Source organism: Pieris napi, chromosome 17, assembly GCF_905475465.1.
Source record: "Pieris napi chromosome 17, ilPieNapi1.2, whole genome shotgun sequence".
NCBI lineage: Eukaryota > Metazoa > Arthropoda > Insecta > Lepidoptera > Pieridae > Pieris > Pieris napi.
In genome coordinates this window covers 11,633,418-11,657,146 of record NC_062250.1, presented here as the reverse complement: position 1 = coordinate 11,657,146, position 23,729 = coordinate 11,633,418, and the positions used below count along the sequence as shown (strand labels likewise).

Genomic DNA, 23,729 nt, shown 5'->3' with positions numbered 1-23,729 from the left:
TCAAGTTTTATTTTGACTGTATGAATGTGCCCCGCGTACGAAGGGTAACGATCTTCCCCTATATATTATTGGCATACCTCTAAAATTTTATCCTCAATCTCTTTCAGGGTTCTCTTGTTATTAGCTCCTTCCACGATGAGCTGGTTCTTCTTCAGCTCCAGCTCAGGTCTGTCTTGAGCTACCACTATTCCAAGCAGCTGATCTTGGAGACCTTGTGGGGTTATCATGAAGTTCAGCATTGTTACCTAAAAATAATAATTTTAGTTTTTCGATCATCGAGGCGGTGGAGAACTTGTGAGAGAAAAACGGTGAGAGTTATGGGTACCTTGACAGCGATTTCGGGCAAATAGTGAGGGTTGCTAAGTCTTGTTGTGATGTAGAAGCGAAAACTGTGATTGTATTCTAGCACATTGTCTCCCAGCTTCAGACATTCCACACCACCTGATCTATAACGTAACAGGAAGCAATCAATTGAATAGAGTGAATGAGATCTTATATTAGAGTAATGAGGCCAGAAGCAAATCCATGTACCTGAATATCTAATAAATGGTAAATAACTAATATTTATTTATTTGATATTTATTATTCCTACAGCTCGTTATAATAATAATAGCTATACCATTACACAATACATAAAAACGCAATACACATTTAACCAGATATAAATGACAAACGAAACGTATGTCTAATTATAAAGTAGATATTAAGGACGATGTTAATAGCGCTTTCAGATTTTCTTCTCACCTGAATACATTCCTAAGTAAAACCGGTTCCAGTACAGCATCAAGATGCTCCCGTATGTTCTCCAGAATGACCGGCAAACCCATCTGAATAGCATTCTCCATCACACGCACGTAATTCGGGTCCGTTAGCTTTATCACCTTTAATTGATTATCACGCTCCATGTTTTTTATCCATTTGTTCGCTTGCTCTATTGAAGATAAAATAATTAATTGATGATAATATTTTCTGTCATCATCACTGTTATTTTAAGAAAGTTTATCTCAGAAACTGCCAATTATGATGTAATAAATCGATAAAGTCACGAATTATAAGGATTGTACATAGACACAAATACGCATACACAACCATGAAAAATAATATGTTTATTGTGGAATAGAAGATACAGGTATCACTTAATCCACGTTATTAAATTTGAATCGATAGACATCGCTACTCATCGGCAAAGAAGACAGAGGGTGTAGGCAGTGAGAAAAAGCCGGAGTAAAAAACTCTCGGTACTCTTTTAAAATATTAAATCATCATACAAAATGACTATGGCAAACATAGATAGAAGAAACCAGAAAGGAGGGAGTTACAAAACTGAACGGAAACCTTGCAGACCAGTTTCCTAAAGCGGCACCTGTTCACAAGCATGATGTGTGAGCCAGCCTTCGTTTTACTCAACAATATTTGGGGTTAAACTACCCCTCACACAACGCAACTGCCCCAGTCACATTTGAGTAAGCATGACTTCTCCGGCATGAAGACAGTGACCATAATAATTGGAGATTGTCTTGTGGAGGAAGGATGGTGTACTGTTCCTCCAACCTTAAGAGAGGAAACTCGACCAGTCTTACCACTGACTCGCCCGAAGGTCCCAGTGGCTAAGGTCAAGAAGTTAGTTAGTTTGAAGCTACCAACATCTTACTATTTATTTTATGGGACAGTAGGCAAAGGAACAGTTGGGTCACTTAGAGTAAAGTACTTACCGCCACCTATGGACACCAACAAGACTACAACACCGGAAGACTTGCAAGTGTTTAAAGAGGTTGTCGCAAGCCTGGCAACAGTGCCTGATGTGTTGACTTTAAGGTGGTATACGTAACTAATATTTATGTGTTTTAACTGTTAGACAAGGTACCAAAAGAAACTTGAAGAACAAACCTTGAGGATCAATCATAAGAGGCCATCTCCTAGATTTTTCAACAATAATGCCATTCTCAATAGAGAAGGCGTCGACGGGTAGTCCCGCGATGTTCCACGCCCTGATCACAACCGGTTCACCCAGTGTTGCTAGAAGCGAGTATGTCTCCGAACATGGTATTTCTAAAATTGATAACTAATATTTACTTGAATGGAATTAAACAAATAGTTAAAGTAGACTTCGGGTTCTTAAAATTTTCGTTTAGTGTAAAAAACCGTGATTGTATATATATAAAAATAAAAATAAATCAAAAGCACTTCAATTTTTTAGGTCTGTGCCTCAGATTTCTGGATCTGTTTCACGATCATTTGGCAATCTAATAAGTGATCAGGCTCTTGTACCTGACACTCGCCGTCGAGTTTTGGGTCTGGGCAAGCCGGTTTCCTCACGATGTTTTCCTTCACCGTTCAAACGAATATTAAATGCGCACATAGAAAGAAAGTCCATTGATGCACAGCCGGGGATCGAACCTACGGCTTCAGGGATGAGAGTCGCACGCTGAAGCCACTAGGCCACTGCTCTTATATAACGAGCAAAGGCTCTAGGCATATACTATATACGTAGTTGGTCCCAAAGTTCTGTCAATGTCACATTATTTTTAAATTTCGAACATGATTTTATAAAAAAAATATTGCATTATATTTTTGAATGTTTGACTATTGTTTTATAAGAAAAAAACAATCACTTTCCGTAATTTTTCACGATGGAGTGGACATAGAAAGAGAACGGAATAGCTGTTAATGCGTTGCACCGCTGTTGGCACTCGCCGAGTACCATTTTCAAGACGTCATATTTAAATAAATCAGTCACTGAAATCGACATGAATATGGTGCTGGCCGCGGGGCTTAAGGGCCAGTATTAAAAATAAGGGAGGTCAATTCGAATAATTTTATGCTATTTCTATTCCTTAATGAATGTACTATAAATTGATATATCATTCATTAAAAACTGATAAGTACTTTTGTTTTTATCATTATGTATTTCTATTTATGACAGAACTTTGGGACCGACTACGTATATGCCACATTCCCTTTTGTTCGATTTGAGAAGGTCTATCTGTTCCATTATAGAATAGAATGGAAAAAATACCTAATTGAATAGTGCGCTGGTTCCAAAGAAGAATAATTTCTCTTCTATAATTCACCGTGTAGGGACCCAAATAAGCGATAAATCCTGCTGACAATAACACGTCACCTGAAATTTTTAAAGTTGCTTGTTATTCATGTCATAATTTTAGTGTTGTTTTATTTATTACGTGGGGGCAAAATAAGCTTACAAAATTGTCATAAAAGTTAAGTGTTTGTTTGCTGTAAAAAGTTGACTTAAAAGTATATCCAAAAACGAGATATATAGGTACGTATTGAATTTTGATATACATCATAATTCGCTTGAAGTCTAGTTTCTGAATCTTGGAGGGAAATAAATTTGGCAGTAAATTCTAATGCAAGCTAGTTTAATTTTTAAATATGCCGTTGAATCTAAAAAGTACAGAGAAACTAAGTAGATTATTTTAATTGCATAGTCACCGATAATATTATCCAGCAGGTTCTGCAACTGTAAAGCTAAATCAGTCCAACGAGCCTTCTCCCCTCCAAGACCCCCGATCAGCTGTTCCGCCCGTGACAGTTTCGTGGAGCAAAGTTCAATTTCATCCTCCAGACCTTTCTTTTTGCGGGTCATCTCCGCAAATTCATCGTTTAGCGCCTGGAATATACATGATCGAGTACTATTGTAATGTGTAGTCCTAGCCAATCTGGTTAATTCAGGTTTTCATATAAACGCGTTATATTTGACTCATTCAAACATAGATACAAGTCACTCAATGGAATCTTCAAAATCGACAAACAACGAAAAATTTGAAGTATCGACATTTTAAGAAGAACATTGCTACCAATTTAAATATATCCATATTTTACTTTATATAATAGACTGTAATAATCCTAGACCTGGTATAAATGGGGAAAATATCATAAAAATGTATATAAATGTAAGTTAGTAAGGAAGTTATGAACCTGCAATTTATCGAGGACTCCTTGCAACTGGGCCCTCTTCGCGTTGAGGGTGTTCATTTGCATCTGGAGCTCAGATTCAGCTTCCGCTAGAGCTGCTTTCTTTGGTGCTACCACCTAAATGTAAGATATAAATATATAATAAGCTGTAAAAATTCAACTGAAGCGTACTAGTGGGGTATACTGGACTAAACTGGTTTTCAGGCTATAAAAGCACGGCGCGTGGTGTGGCGCGCTCACTTCTTCGCCGCCTCGCACTAGATAATATAGACGTCACTTACAGTTATTGTTGTTGAATTAATGGTCATGTGTTCTTTATTAATTAATAGTAGTTGTGTGGTAAATTTCGTGTAATCTAATTTGTTTTTTTTTAGTAATTTTATTTGTTAATTTCTTACTATATATATAAAATGTACAATTGTGGCATATCAGTGTTGTAAATGAAATCTTAAAAGTATAACATTGTGATCGCTTAAAAAATATTCAACAACAGAAACCCTTCATACCAATCACAATATTAAAAATCATGTATTTGCTATGAAATAATTAAATTTCATTTATATATATATATTTTTTTTAAGACAATTCACACCAATTGACGTAGTCCCATGCTAAGCTGGTGAAGCTTGTGTTATGGGTACTAGGCAACGGATATAGATACATATTGTAGACAGATAGACATATAAATACATTTAAACACCCAAGATCTTAGCACAACACCAAATGCTCATCACATCGACGTTCGTCTCAGCCGGGGATCGAACCCGGGACCCATGGATTCGCAGTCAGGGGTACTAACCACTAGACCAATGAGTGAGGTTTAAACTAACCTTGATAACTCGGTCGTAGACGTCCATGGCTCGCACCCACCTGCAAAGGCCTTCGCAAGCCGATGACACCTTCGATATTACAACTGGATCAAACTCTCGGTCTGGGATGTATCTAGGAGATGGAAATGAGTTAATAGAAAAGCCTTTTTTAATGTTAATATTTTATTGATTTCAGTCGCTCACTTGTCTCTTATTTTCTTCATAATAGTTGGATGGATATTATCCTTGTCGTAATTCTTCAAACTTTCCAAAAACTTCATATCTCCCAGCATTTTCTGCGAAGGTCCCCAAAAATCTTCAAACGGCTTGCCTGAGAAGAGACAATCAATATTACGATTTTTGCGTTTTAAATACCAATATTTTCTCTAATGGATCAAGAAACATGTGTAGAATAGATATTTTTGGACAAGATGTTAAGGTAAATAAAAGATCCAACCTGAAAAATTGGTTTCATCGAGATCAAACTTACAACGGCTCACTTAGTCACAGAAACGGTTATTTTTAAATGCTAAAACCTAATTATTTATCTAAAACTGATTATTTATTATATACCATTAGCATCCATCTTCCTATCGCCTTTTATACCCTTCATTACACAGACAGCTTCCATCACCAGCTTGACTCCGGCTGGAGGGTTTTTCATGGATTTGACGAGAGTGATATCAGCTGGTTTAAGGGTATTTAGGGCATCAAGGGCCGCCTGTAGGGCTGGCACTGCCTCAGCGAGATCTGATTCACAATCGTCTTTAATAGCCTGAGCTGCTGCAGCCGCTTCGTTTGCTAGAGCTTCATCAGCACCGACTATCTGAAATAGTATTATGTATCATAGCGTCAAAACATCTTGTATTAGTTAAAAATCACTTACATGGAAATAAATCATGGGACCTTAAGCCGACCGCAAAACTATATAGTGTAGAAATCTATACTAATATTATAAACTTATTCTGACTAAACATATACAATAATCCCTCCTATAACATGGTAGATTGGTTCCACGTCAAAGGAAACGCGTTGTAGGATTAATATCGCATAACGCGTAAAGTACAGTGTACACATGACTCTAGTTTAACTTTTCTCGTTAAAGGGGGATTTAAATCGAATATTAAGAAAAAAGTAGAAAGAAAATCGCGTAATATAAAAATGCGTGTTATAATTGGGTTACTGTAATTATTTATTATATTTTGAATACAAATGTGCAGTCGTGATGCCGGGACCCCTAGTGTAGTATCAAGTAAATACCTCTTTCTGCTTTTCCACTACAACCGTGTCCTGCTCGATCTTGATCATGAGTTTCTCAGTCTTATCAGATGTCTCAACTAGCAGCGGCTGCAGATCTATCAGGTTCTGTTGCATCACGGCAACCTGCCCTGCTGCAAACTCCAGTTGTTCCAAACCTGTCTCGTATCTATTGAACGATAACTTTCTACTAAATATTTCTTTGAAATTTATAACAGTATCGATGACGAAATTAGGATAAATAATATTTACAAAATTGTTTTTTTTTTATTTATAGAACAAGGGGGCAAACAGGCAGGAGGCTCACTTGATGTTAAGTGATAACACTCATGGACAATCTCATGCCAGAAGGCTCGCATTGTCGGCCTTTTAAAAATCGGTAGGCTCTTATTTAGCGCATAGTTGCCAAGAATACGAAGGGCAGGCTGTTCGTCTACCAGCGAATGCTATATGTTCCGATGATGGACCCCAGAAGGGGATTCTCCTCAGCTTAGTTAAAACAATCTGGTTACTCACGAACTAGCACATAAACTGTACCTTATGTAATAAATATAGTTACTTTTCTAAATTTCCCTGAAATGTTCCGTCTTAAATAAAAAACTTGCGTCAAAAGTAACATACCGTATCCTTGCTTTGGTGATTTGATCAACTTTTATGGCATACAGGTTTTGGAAAGCCTTAATAAGCTCCAAATAACTAGTTGGCGTCACGTACACTTTACGCTTTTGCTCTGAGTAGAATCTGAAAATTATATAATACTAGCTGACCCGGTTAACGTTGTTTTTCCATGTATATTATTTCTAGGAATCATTTTTTTAGTTCAATAAAAATAACTATCTACTATAATAAAATATAGGGGTTGATCGTAGAGGGGTGAACAATAAGGGTTGTATGTATTTTTGTATATATCATAAAAAATAAAAACAAAAATGTTGTCTAAAAAATAAAAAATAAATTTTGGAGTGGACACCCCTTATCACTTAGGGGTAATAAGAAATTTCAGCTCACTTCTAATTTATTTATATTAAAGATTATTCCTAATACCTGTCGCTAAGTGAGACGACACTCGTATGGAACAGCTGACACATCTCCACACAATATTCTTGCAGATCGTCTTCCACGTTCTCCATCTTCGCGATGAACATCGACGCCACTCGCTCCAACGCCTCCGGAGGCCAAGACGTGAACCTGATAAGATCAAGGTCTTTTAACGCTATACTCTTTGCCCTTTGGTCACCAAGTATTTTTATCACGTTAGATTTTCTATATGTGAAAGGGAATCAATAGCCTAAAGACTTATAAATACACAACATAATTTACCTACTTAAATTTATTTAGTGTATTAAGTGAAATAATTTTTGTAAATCTACTCTTCAAGTGTAGGTACGAAGTGTGTATACATATACTGTAAAAGTGACTTGTGTATATCTAATAAAGGCTATTTTTATTTTATCATGATTATGTGGTATTATTTTTTGTATATAACAGAGAAGATCTAAAGAGATAATACACTTCTGGACAAATCTATTGGCCCACCTTGCATTTTCAGTTTCTTTTGGTCCTACCTAAAAATTTATATTAGATCGAGTAAAAAGTTTTTATGCAGTTTTGAACCTGATACATTTTACCATCTTTTTTGATCGTATTGTTTTAAATTTGAATTTAGAATACCACACCACATGGAGTTACGCCTCACAAGTCGGGTATGCGCCTTGATGAAGTCGGTTGATTTTTGAATAAAACACGTGTTTTATCAAATAAAGGTTTAATTTAATAACGCGTGTTGCCTCCATGGGCATCTACGACAGCTCTCATACGATGAGGCATAGAGATTATCAACCGCTCTATGACATTTTGAGGGATCATCTCCCATTCCTCTTCTATGGCAGTTTTCAATTCCTGCATCGTCTGGGCAACTGACTGACGAGCCCTAACACGTCTTTTTAGCTCGTCCCACATGTGCTCAATAGGGTTCATATCTGGGCTTCTGCCTGGCGAGTCCATAACTGCGATGTTCACATCCCGAAGATATTCTCTAACGATGCCGGCCGTATGGGCTCTTGCATTATCATGCAAAAAAAGAAAATTTGGGCCCACATAGTCCGCGTATGGCATCACGTGAGGTTCTAAGCACTCAAGAATGTACCTTTCAGCATTTAATGTTGGCAGCCGTGGTTCCATAACAACCTCAAGTTGAGTTTTGCCGCTCAAGGATATACCGTCCCAGACAGTCCATGAGCCACCGCCATAAGCAACCCTCTCTTCAAAGCAGCATTGTGCAAAACGCTCTACCTTACGTCGGTAGACCTTCTTCCTTCCATCATTGCCATGTAACGCGATTTTAGACTCATCAGAAAAGAGTACACCGTTCCAATGCTACTGAGTCCAATTTAAGTGTGAGCGCGCGAAATGAAGGCGCGCTATTCGGTGGCCTCGCGTTAGTTTTGGGCCATTAGCTGGCTTGTGTGGTACCATATCGCGTTCATTTAATCTTCTTCGAACCGTTCGAGCGCTCACATTTACTCCATGGAAGTCGCGAAGTTGGTTTTGTATCTCAATGGAGGTAAGGTGACGATTTTTTCAAGCTGGTCGTCACGATGAATCGATCCTGCCTTTCAGTTGTGACCCGAAATCGTGGCCTTCCTTGGCGACGAACAAAGCCGCCAGTCTCTAGGTATCTCCGAAAAACTTTCGGACCGCAGATCGACTTAAATTAAGTTGATCACTCACATTTCTTTGGCTGTGTCCGGCCCGGATAAGTGCCACATCTTGGGCGGTGACTTCAGGCGAAGTATCCATAGATTATCGATAGAACCTCATCTTAATGTTAAGAATAAGTAATGTTTGTTGCAAAACCAAAGAGAAAAATCACACTTTCAAGAATTAAATCCAACTAAACCAATAAAATCAAGTTTTCTTAGTAATCGATTGTTTGATATCAATGAGCAGGCTCCAAATTGTCTTTTGTTTCTTTAAATTCTGTGTTTGAAATTAAAAAAAAAAATATTGAATGCAATTTTGAATGTGCCAGGTTCAAAACTGCATAAAAACCTTTTACTCGACCTAATATAAATTTTTAGGTAGGATCAAATGAAACAAACAAAGAGCATCTAAGAATTATGATTACAGACCTGGAGAGGAAAAGCCGCAAGGTAGGGCTAACAATGAACACCTCAAAAACTAAAGCCATGACGAATGCATCAGAAGATATTATTATAGTAAATGGAGAGTCAATTGATTATGTGAAAGAGTACACATACCTGGGCCAACAGATCTCAACCACTGGTATAATGTCGAAGGAAATTGATACAAGAATTGGGAAAGCGTGGAAATGTTACTGGGGGCTTAGCGAAATCATGAAAAACACAGAAATAAAAATAAATGTCAAATCAAAGCTGTATAACACTTGCATACTTCCGGTATTAACATACGGCTGCCAAACTTGGGCACTCACTAAAATGCAAACCAGGCAATTGAAGACATGCCAGACGGCGATGGAAAGAAGCATGCTAAATATCAGGAAGTCCGACAGAATCAATAATAAAATCATACGAAACCACACGAAGATTGAAGACGTCACAACGAGGATACGAAGATTGAAATGGAAATGGGCTGGTCACGTAATAAGAGGTATAGAAAAGTGGAACAAAAAGATCATATATTGGTACCCAAGAAATAATAAAAGAAAACGAGGTAGGCAGTTTCGAAGGTGGGAAGACGAAATAAAATCCGTAACTGGGAAAATTTGGACCAGGAAAGCTCAGAACAGAGCAGAGTGGAGAGAAATGGAGGAGGCCTTTGCCAAAGTTGGGCAAACAGATGGGTTGTCGGTGTCACCGACTCACTAGTGTTAAGTTTAAGTTTAAAATTATGTAATTATTTTCTATCTGATTAAAGGCTTTATTATTATTATTATTATTATTATTATAAATGAAACTGAAAATGCAAGGTGGGCCAATAGATGTGTCCATAAGTGTATATTAACATTAACATGAAAACATATTTTATTTTAATTTTAACAGTTAACAGGTAACTGTGTTCTAAACATATATACTATGCGACATAAAATTCACATAACCACATGTAAATTTAAAAAAATATACCAGTCAATAGTCGCACAGTTGATAAGCGAAGGGAACATCCTCAGGCGGTTCCTGAAGGAATCTCCGATAGGGGACATTGCAAGTACAATTCGTAGGTTCGCTTTCACTCGCTCCACGTAGAAGCCGAACATCGCTAGCGGTGTCGTCTCTATCTTTTTACCCTGTATTTAATAACATATATGTCAACTATTATTTAACGGCAATGTAAAATAAATAACATTTAATCTTCCTTCAGCTTTAATAAATAACTAACTAACTACCTATATATAAATTACTAACTCCATAGTAGCTTATCTTTAAAAAAATCAAACACACCATACGCAATACTCGTCGAGCGAGTTTGCTTATCTTGCCGAAGCCGCGTACAAATTATTTGAAGAAGTCTATTAAGTATGAGGGTGCGCAATTGTTTAATCAATTACCTTCTAAAATTCGAAATATTAGCGCGATTAATCAATTCAAAAGGGCATTAAAGATTAGGTATCAGAATGAGCGACGTGTATCTCGTTCGTATATACATATTAAGTTTCTCATGTAAATAAAAATAAATTTTTTGTAATGAGAAATAAAGTTCTTTAAACATTATAAATTATTTTTGAAGTCCCTCCCCCTTCAAACTTTTTGCATTTCGTGGGAAAATCTCTAGCCGTGTAATGAAAAGTCAAAGAAAACAACTCACACTTTCTCTAACTGCAGCCTGCATTTTGTCCAATATCTCCACTTTCTCATCCATGCCATACAAGTTGGGTATGTCCCCAGTATTCAACAACATATTAATGTCCTCCACCATCCCTTCGTACATTATCTAAAAAGTTACATAACATTTGGATAAATGACACAAAAGACACGTAAATATATCGAACAATTCTTGAAAAGCGTAATATTAAAACTGAAAATGGTTCAAAAGAACTTAATAAGCACCATCACAACAATATGATAAACTAATAATTGCTTTGAAACCAATAATATACAAATTCAAATTAAAAAATGAATTAATCATATAGGTAACATATTGTACACTTATGATACCTGGTTATCAGCAAACAGGAACACAAGCGGTTTCCCGATGATCCCAGCCTTCATCAGCATTTTACGTATATCGTCTCTCCACTCGTTTTGTCCATATACCCGAGAAATTTCAATCTAAAAAACGAATCTCTAATAAATGAATATGTTAAATAATAAGCAGCGTATCTACTTCCCGTCGTATTCTTAATTTGTTGAAGGTTCCTGCTCCCCTGCTAGTGATTTCTCTCCAATTTGTTCGCTCTATATCTTCCCTTGCCCGGGTTGGCGATTTGCCCCCGGCTTTTTTCCTTCCAGCTTGCCGACGGACCATTGTTTTGTACCTATTACTCCTACTACTAGTACCACGTAGAACGTAGGGTACTTTTAGTTCCAGTAAGTAAACCTTATAAGTACATGAAGTATTAAAACAGCATAATAGAGTACCGACCTGTATAACATTCATCTCGAGAATACTTGCAGCCAGTTTAACGGCACTGCTTCTGCCACTGCCTCCCACACCCACCAGTAAGAGATTACCTGCAAAGTTTACATGTTTTGTTTCCGAGATAAAGATGCGTGTAGGGAGCAATTTGTTGCCAATCAGCTAAACTACGAATAATAGCCTAGACAACAATTTTTTCAGATAGATTAATTATCATTTTTTGTGTAATACTGAAAGAAAAACAAAACTGAGTAAAAAGGGGTCACATGTTTATCACAAAATTTTAAATTACTTTTTGGTTTTTAAATTACCGAAATAAAGAAACATTTTTTTTGTGTTGCTTCTTTTGACGTATTATATTTAGTGTTGGCATACAGTTCTCAGAATATTTATTTATTTATTTAGACTCCGTTACCTTACATATAAAAAAAGGTTACATAAGTTATTAGGCAACGGGCGGCCTTATCGCTAAAAAGCGATTTCTTCCAGGCTACCCTAATATGGAACAATAAAAAAGAAACACCTACAAGAAGTGCATAAATAATGAACAAAAAAAACTAAAATCTGAGCTCAGACTGAGCTCGTCTGAATTCAAGAGGTTCTAAAGCAGGATACTTTACACAGTAAAGTAAGATTGTTCTGTTTTTTGAGTAGGGGTTTCAAGAATTTGATTGTCAAGGGAACGCAAATCAAAACTAAGTTTACAAAATGAAGAGAAGTACTTTGATATTAAAAGCTGTAATACATTACCATTATCCTGCAACAGCACTCTAGTGCAGCGCGAGATATGATCCAGCGCATAACGGAACATTACAAGGGACATAGGAGAAGACGACACCACGTTGTACTCGTCCAGGTAGTACTGCATCTTCACAGCCATGTCTTCTAGATCCAGGACCTGTAACATTATAATTATGCAATTTTTACTTGGTTTAGTCAGAGTCAATCCAATCATCAGTCACATTTGCCCTATTCCTACTTTGAGGAATATAACATACGATGGTAGATGGTTTCGGATGGTAGGTGATGTAAGTTATTTTTACTATGTATTTGCGTATTGTTCCCACGAGAATGTAAGTGGGTATTCCTATTTCACCATGTCTCCTGCTGATAGAGAACAAATCTTTGTTTTTAATTTATTTTATTATTATTTATTACTTAAGATGTAATGTGGGACATGGTGTAATGGTTGCAACTCCTTACAAACGTTGTATAAAACAAAAAACTTGGCGATTAAAAAGAGTGGCGGAGAGTTTATTGGCAGTTCTTCTTTTCCGTTCGACGCCCTTGATTTGAGAACCGGCAGTAAATGTAAAATTAGAAGCATTTAATGTATATTTCTTTTTGACGTTCGTAAGTGTACATTGTGTTACCTATATGAAAAAATGAGTTTTGACTTTTTACGACATATTTGTAGTCGTTATATATTTTAACGACAATAAATATTAGAAAAAGACTGTTTCAAAGCTTTCGTTTCAAGTTTTCACCCCATATGGCAGATAATAAAAAAGTAACCCTACCATTCACACCGATAGATTCATACCATGACAAGTAGAAGAAAATTTCTTACACATATATATGTCAGGGAATGCTCCGAATATTAGGAAATGTTATGATAAAGTCAATTGATTTTTATTGTTGCTTTACCTGATCATAAATCTTGGGATCAGCATCCGGCTCCATATAGTTCCCGAAGACTATATTGGCGGCGTGTTTGTTCCCGCACTTTTCTCCCTCGGGGACGTATCCTGTCTCAGTGAGTACTTGGTCCATGTGTACGCGATAATAACCGTATACGGCCTTGTAAACCAGCTCAAACAATTTTTGTCTAGAAAATTTTTAAGTAATTAATTCAAACAAATATACTTTTACTTATTTTATGTAACAAATAAGTAACTAGACACTGATATTGCCAGAGGGCTCAAAAGTACGTTACCGGCCTTTTAAGAATAAGTACGCTGGTTATCATTCTACAGCGACGAAATGCGTATTCAGTGAAAAAAACCGGATGATCGATTGAATTAGTTGAAGACGAACTTCGAGATTTTCTGGCTATTCACATCATCATGGGGGTCGTGACCATGCCTTCATATACAGACTACTGGAGTCTCAAAAAACTACCACAAAAAGCGATAATGTGGGTAATTTTATGACCATGACATCTCAGGGTCGGTGCAGGTTATGCTCTAAGCTCACGACTGTCATTTGCAGCAAATGCCAAGTCCGGTTTTGTTACCGGAAGTAAACCCAGGACTTGTCAACTAATATATCATTTTCAAAAAGGAGTAGAGTTTCTGGATTTACTTCCAGAATTTACATCAAATTAAATTGCAACATAAAAAAAACTTTCTATGTACATTGGCCTGACCTGTCACTATCATCTACGAGACGATCATAAAATACTCTATAAGTTTCATGTATCCATAATAACACCATCTTATTGACATCCTTCATATGAGTGGAGGGAACAAGAAGAACACCCTTGATAACTCTTGCGAAATCCCGTAGATTGAATAAATAGTGACATTTACTCGGAGTGGGAAGGAATTGAAGGGTCACAGCTTTGTATACTTCCATCGTTGCTCCTACTATCGACTGTAATAAAAAAGTCATAAAAAATCAGTGGCGCTACAAACTTTTTAGGCCGGGCCTCAGAAGTCTGTATCTGTTTCATGATCGTTTGTCAATATCATAGGCAAGAAGCACCTCACAAATGCCGTCGTCTTTTTGGGTCTAAGACAAGCCGGTTTCCTCACGATGTTTTTGTTCACCATTTGAGCTAATCTTAAATAGAAAAATAGTCCATTGGGGCACAGTCGGGCATCGTACCTACAACCTTAGGAATGAGAGTCACACGCTAAAGTCACTAACAATACTGTTATAAAATATAGTAAAGAAAAAACAAATAGAACTGACTGAACGGTTGGACCTACGTACATAAAATACGGAAAATTTACATCTAAACTCACGTAAAAAAACTTACTCTACCTTGAGTCGATAATAATCTAAAATAAGGTTATAAAAAGGAAAGATTAGATTTTTTTGTGATGGATAAAACTGTATTACCAGTTTCATTTAATTATTTCTGCAATATAAAGCTACATTATAAACGAGTAAGCAACATAACATCACGTCATAGCGTTAATAGTGGTTTTACTGAAAGCGCTTTCTCGAATCGATATCAGGGATTCGATTTCTTTTTAGGTTTCCAGTTATTGAGGTAGGCCACGACCGAATTAATGAGGATTTAATCCGATTTTAATTAAAAAATAATGAAATGTAAAAACAGAAATACTTTGACTTCTGTTTCCCTAATTTCCGACTCGAATGTACGAAAGCACATTAATATCGTATATTTATTACTAATTACTAACTTTGCTCTGTCTAGCGAGTGTGTCCGTGAAACCTTTAGCAAAGTGCCAGTCCATGATAGTGCAGAAGATCTTATTGAGAGTGTTGTCTTCAAAGGAGTCGAGCGTGATCAAAACTGTGTGACGTGTAAGACGGGACGAGATCAGGTTGGAACCGCCTCCAGGAGGCAGCATCGCCGACACGAATAACTGGAAGGTAAAGGCAAATTTTTATCAGCTCTGTTGCTTAGGCTTAAGGCACGTCAATACAAAAAAACAAAGGAAATAGTAGAATTATTGTATTCTTTCAGTAAAACGCATTAGGCAGGTCACAGTTCCGCTATCACCAGAACAAGGGTTAAGAAAAACCTTATCTAGTTTTATATTTAACGATAAATGCTTTTTACATAAAATATTTGACAACCAAGTGATTTTTTTATTTCTAAAAAACCAAATGACATCAAATGTTTTAAAGCTAGAAACGAATTGTATTCGACAATTAAATTATTTATACTTATGTTTTTGTTCTTATTTTTGTATATATTTATTATATATTATACATGTCTGAGTCACCTTTTACACTTAACACCTTCCCTGAACTTCCACAAATGTTTAAAGGTCAAAATTTGTCAAATCGGTCCAGCCATTGTCGAGTTTTAGCGAGACAAACGAACAGGAATTCATATATAGAAAACTAATAATTTTATCACGGGATTACAGATATCATTTTTTCCTATATTTACCACATCAACCAGCTCCTGGCGCACCATCTCCTTGAGGTCATACCAGTGACCGTGATCAATCCATTGTCGAAGCAACTCAAGGGGCGGTTGGGCGCCCCATTGCTCCTTTTGGGGCATACTCAGATCATCCACGAATAAGACGCACTAAATTTTACGAAAATCGGATAATATTATTAACTTAACTTCTCGGGGGCTTAGAATACTACTACATAACTCAAAATAAACTTTTGAACACGTATAATCTTCTTTACGTCTTCTTTAGAGGATAAAAACGAGGATTTTTTAGATAACGTCAAGCTTTGTAAACTAAGGGCCATATTCTAATTCGTATCTCAAGCCACAATCACGTCTTGAGCGCTGTCAAACATGTCAAACTAATACAGAAAATAATGGTTTGACAGCCACTGAAACTAGATTAAATTTTGTTTGGCGTTCTAGAAAACGAACCTATAAGCAATATTCATAATTATCTTGGTTTCAAACAACAAGAAAATATCAAAACTATCAAAAAGATCACTTTTTTTATAAAACAGGAGGCACACACAGGACACTCTCAATGCCAAAAGGCTGCCGGCCTTTTATGAACTTGTACGTTCTTTCCTGTAAGATCCTAAGTCGAATTGGTTCGGAATACAGGGCAGCTGTTTTTGCGTTAAAAACGCTCAGTTGTGGAACGACGGACGTCGAGGTGCTACGGGTGGGATTTCGTATTCTGCCTCGACGTCCGATGATCAACTCAGTATGAAACGCTCGTATACAATTTAGATTATAACCTATTTATATTTTAGACTTACCTTTTTTCCCATGGACGGACCAAAGACACCTTTCCTCCGTCGGTCCACTTTTGACATTATTATATCTTGTGTCTGAAATAACGTCTCTTTTCTATATATATTATATATATATTTTGTACACTGTATATATATAATTGTTTAAATAGTTACACACTCAGCTAGTAATAACTGATTACTAGCCGTGTGTGTATAACTAATTAAACAATCGCCAGTACAAAGCAAATAATTAACCTTCGCATTCGCCGTAAGTATCATTCCCGTGTAACAAAAAATTTGATGTATAACTCTACAACTTATCGTAACATATAAGTATGTCCAGTATGTTTTTGTTACTCAAAGAGATATTTATGACTATTTTATAGTTACAATAAACTGTAATATGACATGAAAATGTATTTTACCCTTGTCTTAAACTCCATTTTCCACTTAGACTGCGGTCTATCGGTGAGAAGTTCTTAAGATAGCAAAAGTTTACAGTAAAAAGATTAATAATATTCAAAAACCGTCATATGACTTTTCTTTAATATCCCTTACCCTCTTAGAAAGGTTCTTCGAACACTTACCTGGTTGGCTGTAGTCCGAGCAGAGAAATTAATTGTATTTGTAATATATTTTTCCTTGGGCAGTGATAAAAGAAAGTTGAGGACCAACGAAGACTTTCCAGTTCCCGTAGGACCCACGAGTAGAATGGGAATCTTGGATTTCACCATCTTAGAAACAAAGTATCGGAGACACGCGTTTTCGTTTGTTAGGATTATCAAGTCGTTCACCTGGAATGTGAAAAGGTTGGGTGATTTAAGAAGAGTCGAAGAAAAACGGTTTTTTCACGAAAATATGTATTAAAACCTTCGATCATAATTCAATTATATATAGCCTCACCTTAGCTGTGGGTGGTAGTGGAAGTTCTTTTTCCAGATCTACCCAAGGTATCCAGGTGCCGCCATTCCTCTTATCATAAACATAGTCATACACAGTGTCCTTATCCTGGAACAGCTGGTTTTTTGTTAGCTTAAACGACTTCGGCTTTGGGTAAGTCGCATTACTTCCATCCAACAGCTTTCGGAAAAATGAGTCAAATGTTTTACGGCTCTCGCCTGCAAGCCAAAATTGAATAAAGTGACATTTCAAGGGGTTTTTCAGTTTTAGTTGAGAGGCAGTTCCTATGTACAATATGTAGAAAGGAATAGAACAGCTGCGTAAATAAGGAATAAAACGCGTGTATATTTTCATAAATCCTTTAATTTTTAAATAATGATGTTTACCGTTTAGAGTTGGTGCGATGCCCCAGAGTAGAGCAAACACAAAAGTGCACTGCAACCAGATTGTGCTAAACTGGGATTCCCCTTCCAACAGACACGTGAACAGCCGGGTGAAAGACTAAAAAAATCTTAAATATGTTATATCCATCAACACCTAATCAGAATGAGTTTGTTTGATTCCTAACACACTAAACCGATTGTGATATTTTTATTTAAATATATAGATTCCTGGGATTAAAAATTTAAAGGATTTTGTTGGCATTATAAAGAATAAACGGAGAGCATGTCATTTAACAAAAATATCTAACAAATATACAAATTTTTGTCACAAAAAACACTTAAAGCGTTTGTAAGATTTTAAAGAAAATGAAATCAAATGCATTGAAGTTTGTCTTACAAAGAATTGATGTATTTCTCCGACGTGCACAAAATGCGTGCAACGTAACTGCATGAACTCAAAGAGAGGTGGCACAAGCCAGTCTATCAGCTCTTGGATCAGGTCGAACTGCTCCGGAATCAGGCGTTTACTGAGATGTGTATTGTAGGATGTAAGAAACGCTCGCCATCCTGCGAAATGTGTAATTGATACATAAAATTCGTGAAGAAACCGTTTTTTTGAACTAACAATGTTGATCTTCTCTAACAGAACCATTTCATATTGATATTGTTAATATGCTTGACTACTTTCTTCTTCTTTCTCTTGTTCCTCCACCTAAAGGGATGATCCTCAACCAGCAAAACCGTTTGACGCCATCGCAGTGATTTGTAAGCGCAGGTGACGCACATTATGCTTGCGTAATTTTTTTATTTTGGATATTTAGTGACCTTAAACGGAAATTTATAAACTGTCAGATACATATATGAAAATGTCAAAATACCTAATTGTTCAGGCTCCATATAAATCATGCCACATCGAGACACAGTGGCCGGAGACGCAAATTCCAAGTCTGCTGGCTCAAATATCAAATTCATTTTGTTCGTCATCTGTGAGATAAATTTACTTTTTATTTAACATCAAAAATTAAATCATACATTCATGTGAATAATAATTTATTTATTTGTTTAATAATAATAATAAGAGCAGTGCTGGCCTAGAGTCAGCGCGCGACACTCATCCCTGAGGTCGTAGCTTCGATCCCCGGCTGGCAACCAATGGACTGTCTTTCTTCCTATATGCGTATTTAATTAACATCAAACGGTGATGGAAAACTAAAACAGACAAAAGATCGACGGCTATAATATACCTAACAACAACTATTGAAACTACTAACAATCATACAATTTTGAACTGGATGTATTTAATATATATTGAACATTTAAATATTTATATATTAAGTTGCTGTAAACACTTAATAAACCACTTAGCCCCACCCTAAAGTAAATCTCACTGTGTTAAACGAAATATATACCGTTCAGTGGGTTTAAAAAGCCTTAAAGTATTTTAACTTCTGATATGGATGATGTAACAATAATATCAGTTATTATTTTCGTTAAAAGAGTTAAAGTAAACAAGGGCGCGATAAGTCCCCTTCCGTACATTACTTCTATATTCTAGTCCCAGGTAACGTAACAACATTTGTTCATATAAGCTAACTAATAACCTGGATAATCTCCCCGCTCATAAGACACAGCTTCTTATTATCATCGAGCACTGTGTTCATATTCTCAATCCACACTGCGTCTACTGGCCCATCGAATAAAATCCACTTTCGGTCCCTCGTTATCGACATTGCGTATTCACGGAATGCTATTGCTAATACACCATCTGACCTGGAGGAAAGTAAAGCTTACTTGAAATAAGTAGTAAATATAGGAACAGCTCAGCCGTGCAATATACCACACACATAAGTAATTATAGTGTCTCAGAAATTTTAGTGAGCAAATCTAAATTTGCTTAAATATTTGTATACATGTTAACTTCTGTATGATCTGTGTAAATTACCACAAACAATATCAACAACCATGCAAATGATTTTATGAGAAAAAAATTGTGTTAATATAGATATACCGACAGATTTTTTTCAATGAAACTAGCATTACTATTCCTGTTTTACATTTTTTTTAAACAAGTAAATAAGATCGATAGCAATTCGTACGAGATACGAGTTATAAGACGGACCTAAAATAATCATCAGTAACTGTCACTAAGGTCACAAAGGCTGTTTACATATTATATATACTCGAGTCGAACTCAGTAGTATGGATAACAGTTTAAGGTAGTATGTATGTTAGTCTATAATTATTTTTTGGCATGTATGATGCACATAAATAAATAAATAATAAAGGTTCCCCTCATAAAGGTTAAAAATTAATAGGAAAATGATTAAAAAAATTACCATTCATGTGATGCCGGATCAAAACATCCGTACAATTGTCCCATAGTGATGGCCTTGGGGTTAAGGATGCGGTATATGGCCCCAAACTCTTTATGCCGCGGTGGAGGTTTCATCAGCTGTAATGCTCGAAGGGATTCCGCGAGCGACTGGTACGCTTGTGTCTTACCGCCCATGGGCGGTCCTACTACCATAAACCCGTGGCGTACAAGCATCATTTCATAAATCTACAAGTTGTTTTGCAAATATAATTCATGTATATTTTGCTATTCACGGCGACGGGAACGTGAAATAAGTAATTGAGTCTTCCCGTGTGCTGATTGCTACTGATCTACTTGCCCATGTGAGTGACAGGAGCCCCTTCTAAGAACCGCTGTGCTATTTTTTTCTCAATTTATTTGCATCGATATTTGTTTTAGTTTAATTAATTAAGTCTTAAGACCGGCTTGGTCGAATAGCCCGGGGCTCCGCAAAGACCTGTCATTTGCAGAGCGGGTCTCATCGGGAACTGGTGGCTAATTTAATCACAAAAGTACTAAAAGGAAATATTGCATTGCAGCCTAAAGTCGGAAACACACTTACGTGTCGTGGCGTGTCGTGACGCGCCAGAAGCATATTTTAATATGATTAGACAGAACGTGTTGCGACACGACACAACATGCAAATATGTTTCTAATCATATTAAATGTATGAAACCAATATGCTTCTGGCGCCTCACGACACGCCACGACACGTAAGTGTGCTTCCGACTTTATGTTTCAGTTAAACATAATATGGTAACTGTTAAATTATACAGTAATATATAGAATTATACCGGTAATTCAGTAATTAAACATAATTAATTAATGCACGTTTTCTGTCTATATTTCCTTTTTTCTATATATATACGTATATATTTATTTAGGATTTTGAATTTTCAAATCACTTCATTCTACTAAGATGAATATAGCCTCATGCTACTTGTAAGCGACGACTTGTTTTAGTGTTTAATTAAAAACACAAAAACTAACTGATAATTTTTTTTTAGATTGAATAATTTAATAAATAAAAGTTGCTTACTGTATAAGAGATTTAAAACCCACCTGTATGATCTTCTCCAGATACCATTCCGTTGGTTGCAGGTTCCGCTTCTCCAGCTCTTTATTGATACACTTCAAGAGTTCAGCTCTGTCCGGTTGAGGTATGTCCACTCCAGGAAAGAGATCAGAATAGATTCCCATGAATAATGGCACGTCCTATAAATTAGCAAGTATAAATATATAAAATTTTCAATAACTTGATGCGTTTTACTTACGAAAGAAACATTTGTAAAGATATAATATACTTGTTAGCATAATTCATACAAATTTTGTATTGACAGTACCTGTGACAAAAACTTTGGCATGTTGACATCAATGATGGCCCTCAATACAAGTTGAGCCTCATCCTTCTCAGGATAGTTCTTCTTGAGAGCCCCAGACGCAAGCAAAACAGACTTCACCGCTCTCATTCCATAATCGTAATGATTCTGCGAAGATAGCTGCTCCGAACATAGTTTGTACGCCTGGACTATCTTACGAGCCAATCTACAATATTTTTATGTTTATTATTTTAGTCTGACAAATTAATGAAGGAAAATTAAAACGACTTCAGATAGATGGTCAACTAATTGCCTCCAGAAATACATTTCTCGTCAAAAACTTGGAGTGTTCCCTAAGTTGGAATAGGGACGCTAGCCTAGACGTTTCGACAAACTTCAGAACATATAAACTTACGTAATTTAGCACACGTGCTTGTTAAACTAAAAAATATCATATTCCAACAATAACACATACACACCCATATATAGAATTAACTCACGGTCCAGCACAAACGAATCCGTTGGAGTAGAGCGTGATCTCTCCAATCATCGCGTAGTCCGGCACCATCATGGCCACCGTACGGAACAGCACTTTCAAATTATCTGGTAATTCTGTACGTCCAGCATATCTGAAATGCACATTCAAAATTTTTTATACAAGGTAACATACAAATACGAATGAGTTAGAAGACTTTTACCCCGGATTCATAGTAATGAAGACAGAACATGTAGGATTGAGGCTGATCTCCGTGCCCTCGAAGATGAACCGCTTATCCCGTCGTAAGATCGCCAGCTGGATGGAGAGGATCTGCTGCGCCACCACTGACAGAACTTCCAGCTCGATACGGTTGAACTCGTCAAAGCAGGCCCATGCGCCTGATTGAGCAAGGCCCTGAAGAATAACTTATCATCAAGCTAGTCGATGTTAGCAAAGAATTACAATAATTGCACTTTTTGTTTTCAAAAATCTTTTAATTGTTTTTATATTGAAATATTTTTATCAATATGTATTACCTATTATTTACTACAAATAATGAACGTACCTTGAAGAATTTTCCGAGGGCTTTGTAATCCAAACCATCGGAACAGTTAAATACTACACATTTCTTGGCTACAGCTTTCGCCAAGTCTTTCGTTGTTTCAGTCTTTCCAGTACCAGCTGGGCCTTCGGGAGCTCCACCCAGGTTCAATTTCAGGGCACTCATAAGGGTTCTATTAAAAAAATCTCATACTTAAAACTAGTAGAAAATAACAGAGTGCCTGACGGTGCTAAATTTAATTGCTATTAAAAAGACCACCTTCTCCAGTAAAATGTGTTTAGACCAGAACTTTTGGCTTATACACACTGTTTTTCCATATTCAAAATAAACGTCTTAATTGTTCCCGCTCATACCCAATCCCAAATTTGTTCATACCTGAAACACCTATCAGTAAGCGGCGTGGCGACGAGTCTGCCGATGTTCCCAAGGTACTCGAACCCATACTCAACATCTGTAGTGATCATGGAGCAGGTCATGTGATCACCCCGCCAGTAGTAACGCAATTGAGATATCCAATTAAAATCTGTTATTTCTCTGACTCCATGTTCTTCCATCTCTTCTAGAATAGAACGACCTGCAAGGAAATATTCATTAAGTCCCATTGTTTTTATTTGTGTAGTATTATTGCAGTGTAGGGCAAGAATGCCAAGAAGGGGAACTTTGGGGGCCTTTGCCCAGAAATGGGTATGGGTAAACAATATAAATGAATAAAACAAATATTTCTACAGCCTTTAAAGGTCTGGCTCTAAGATTTTTAATAGGCAAGTAGATCAGCAGCCTACCGTGCTTGACATACGCCGTCGACTATAAATCTAATGTATGCCGGTTTCCTCACGATGTTTTCCTTCAACGTACAAATGAGTATGAACACATAGACAAAAAGACCATTGGTGCAGGGCCAAAGACCATTTGGTAGAGGCACGCTGAAGCCATCAGGCAAACACTGCCCAATCTAAAAGAATACCATTTTAATGTTTATTTTTTTATTATATTATAACGAATTGTTTATTGTTGTAATTATAAATCCGCCACTTCCAGTCAGTAATTTTGCTAATTTTCCTTGGTCTATTTGATATTACTAACTTGTAATAATTTAACCACACAATTAATTATAACTATAATCACGAATAGTATATTTATGTTAATATTTGTATACGTTACCGTGTACGTCTAGTACGATGAGTGCCTCGACGGTGATTCTGTTCCCAGGCTCGAGATCTCCTTGTACGAGGTAAACCAATCCCGTGATCTGTTCTGTGCTGTGCACAATCAGATCGGGAAGACTGTTGCTCTTTATCGCTTCGATCGCCTGATTA

At 36.6% G+C, this 23,729-nt stretch overlaps 1 protein-coding gene across 1 annotated transcript in view; it reads right to left on the bottom strand.

Annotated features, from left to right (window-relative positions):
- The window catches only part of LOC125058121 (dynein axonemal heavy chain 3), a 50,803-nt gene that overhangs the window by 11,906 nt on the left and 15,168 nt on the right, over window positions 1-23,729 (bottom strand). Inside the window, exons 20-56 of the mRNA XM_047662161.1 lie at window positions 23,575-23,722; window positions 22,789-22,987; window positions 22,417-22,585; window positions 22,072-22,265; window positions 21,874-22,002; window positions 21,398-21,599; window positions 21,117-21,269; window positions 20,038-20,261; window positions 19,303-19,471; window positions 18,580-18,685; window positions 18,099-18,268; window positions 17,705-17,819; window positions 17,322-17,536; window positions 17,006-17,212; window positions 16,443-16,514; window positions 15,649-15,792; window positions 14,930-15,115; window positions 13,924-14,150; window positions 13,203-13,383; window positions 12,306-12,453; window positions 11,562-11,650; window positions 11,135-11,248; window positions 10,785-10,910; window positions 10,106-10,266; window positions 7,047-7,190; window positions 6,624-6,743; window positions 6,006-6,171; window positions 5,319-5,571; window positions 4,950-5,076; window positions 4,767-4,878; window positions 3,940-4,053; window positions 3,454-3,631; window positions 3,017-3,121; window positions 1,888-2,049; window positions 745-931; window positions 326-446; window positions 78-245 (exon numbers count right to left, since the gene is read on the bottom strand). Coding sequence (XP_047518117.1) covers window positions 78-245; window positions 326-446; window positions 745-931; window positions 1,888-2,049; window positions 3,017-3,121; window positions 3,454-3,631; window positions 3,940-4,053; window positions 4,767-4,878; window positions 4,950-5,076; window positions 5,319-5,571; window positions 6,006-6,171; window positions 6,624-6,743; window positions 7,047-7,190; window positions 10,106-10,266; window positions 10,785-10,910; window positions 11,135-11,248; window positions 11,562-11,650; window positions 12,306-12,453; window positions 13,203-13,383; window positions 13,924-14,150; window positions 14,930-15,115; window positions 15,649-15,792; window positions 16,443-16,514; window positions 17,006-17,212; window positions 17,322-17,536; window positions 17,705-17,819; window positions 18,099-18,268; window positions 18,580-18,685; window positions 19,303-19,471; window positions 20,038-20,261; window positions 21,117-21,269; window positions 21,398-21,599; window positions 21,874-22,002; window positions 22,072-22,265; window positions 22,417-22,585; window positions 22,789-22,987; window positions 23,575-23,722 — 5,805 coding nt within the window. The remainder of the gene's footprint in view (window positions 1-77; window positions 246-325; window positions 447-744; window positions 932-1,887; window positions 2,050-3,016; window positions 3,122-3,453; window positions 3,632-3,939; window positions 4,054-4,766; window positions 4,879-4,949; window positions 5,077-5,318; window positions 5,572-6,005; window positions 6,172-6,623; window positions 6,744-7,046; window positions 7,191-10,105; window positions 10,267-10,784; window positions 10,911-11,134; window positions 11,249-11,561; window positions 11,651-12,305; window positions 12,454-13,202; window positions 13,384-13,923; window positions 14,151-14,929; window positions 15,116-15,648; window positions 15,793-16,442; window positions 16,515-17,005; window positions 17,213-17,321; window positions 17,537-17,704; window positions 17,820-18,098; window positions 18,269-18,579; window positions 18,686-19,302; window positions 19,472-20,037; window positions 20,262-21,116; window positions 21,270-21,397; window positions 21,600-21,873; window positions 22,003-22,071; window positions 22,266-22,416; window positions 22,586-22,788; window positions 22,988-23,574; window positions 23,723-23,729) is intronic.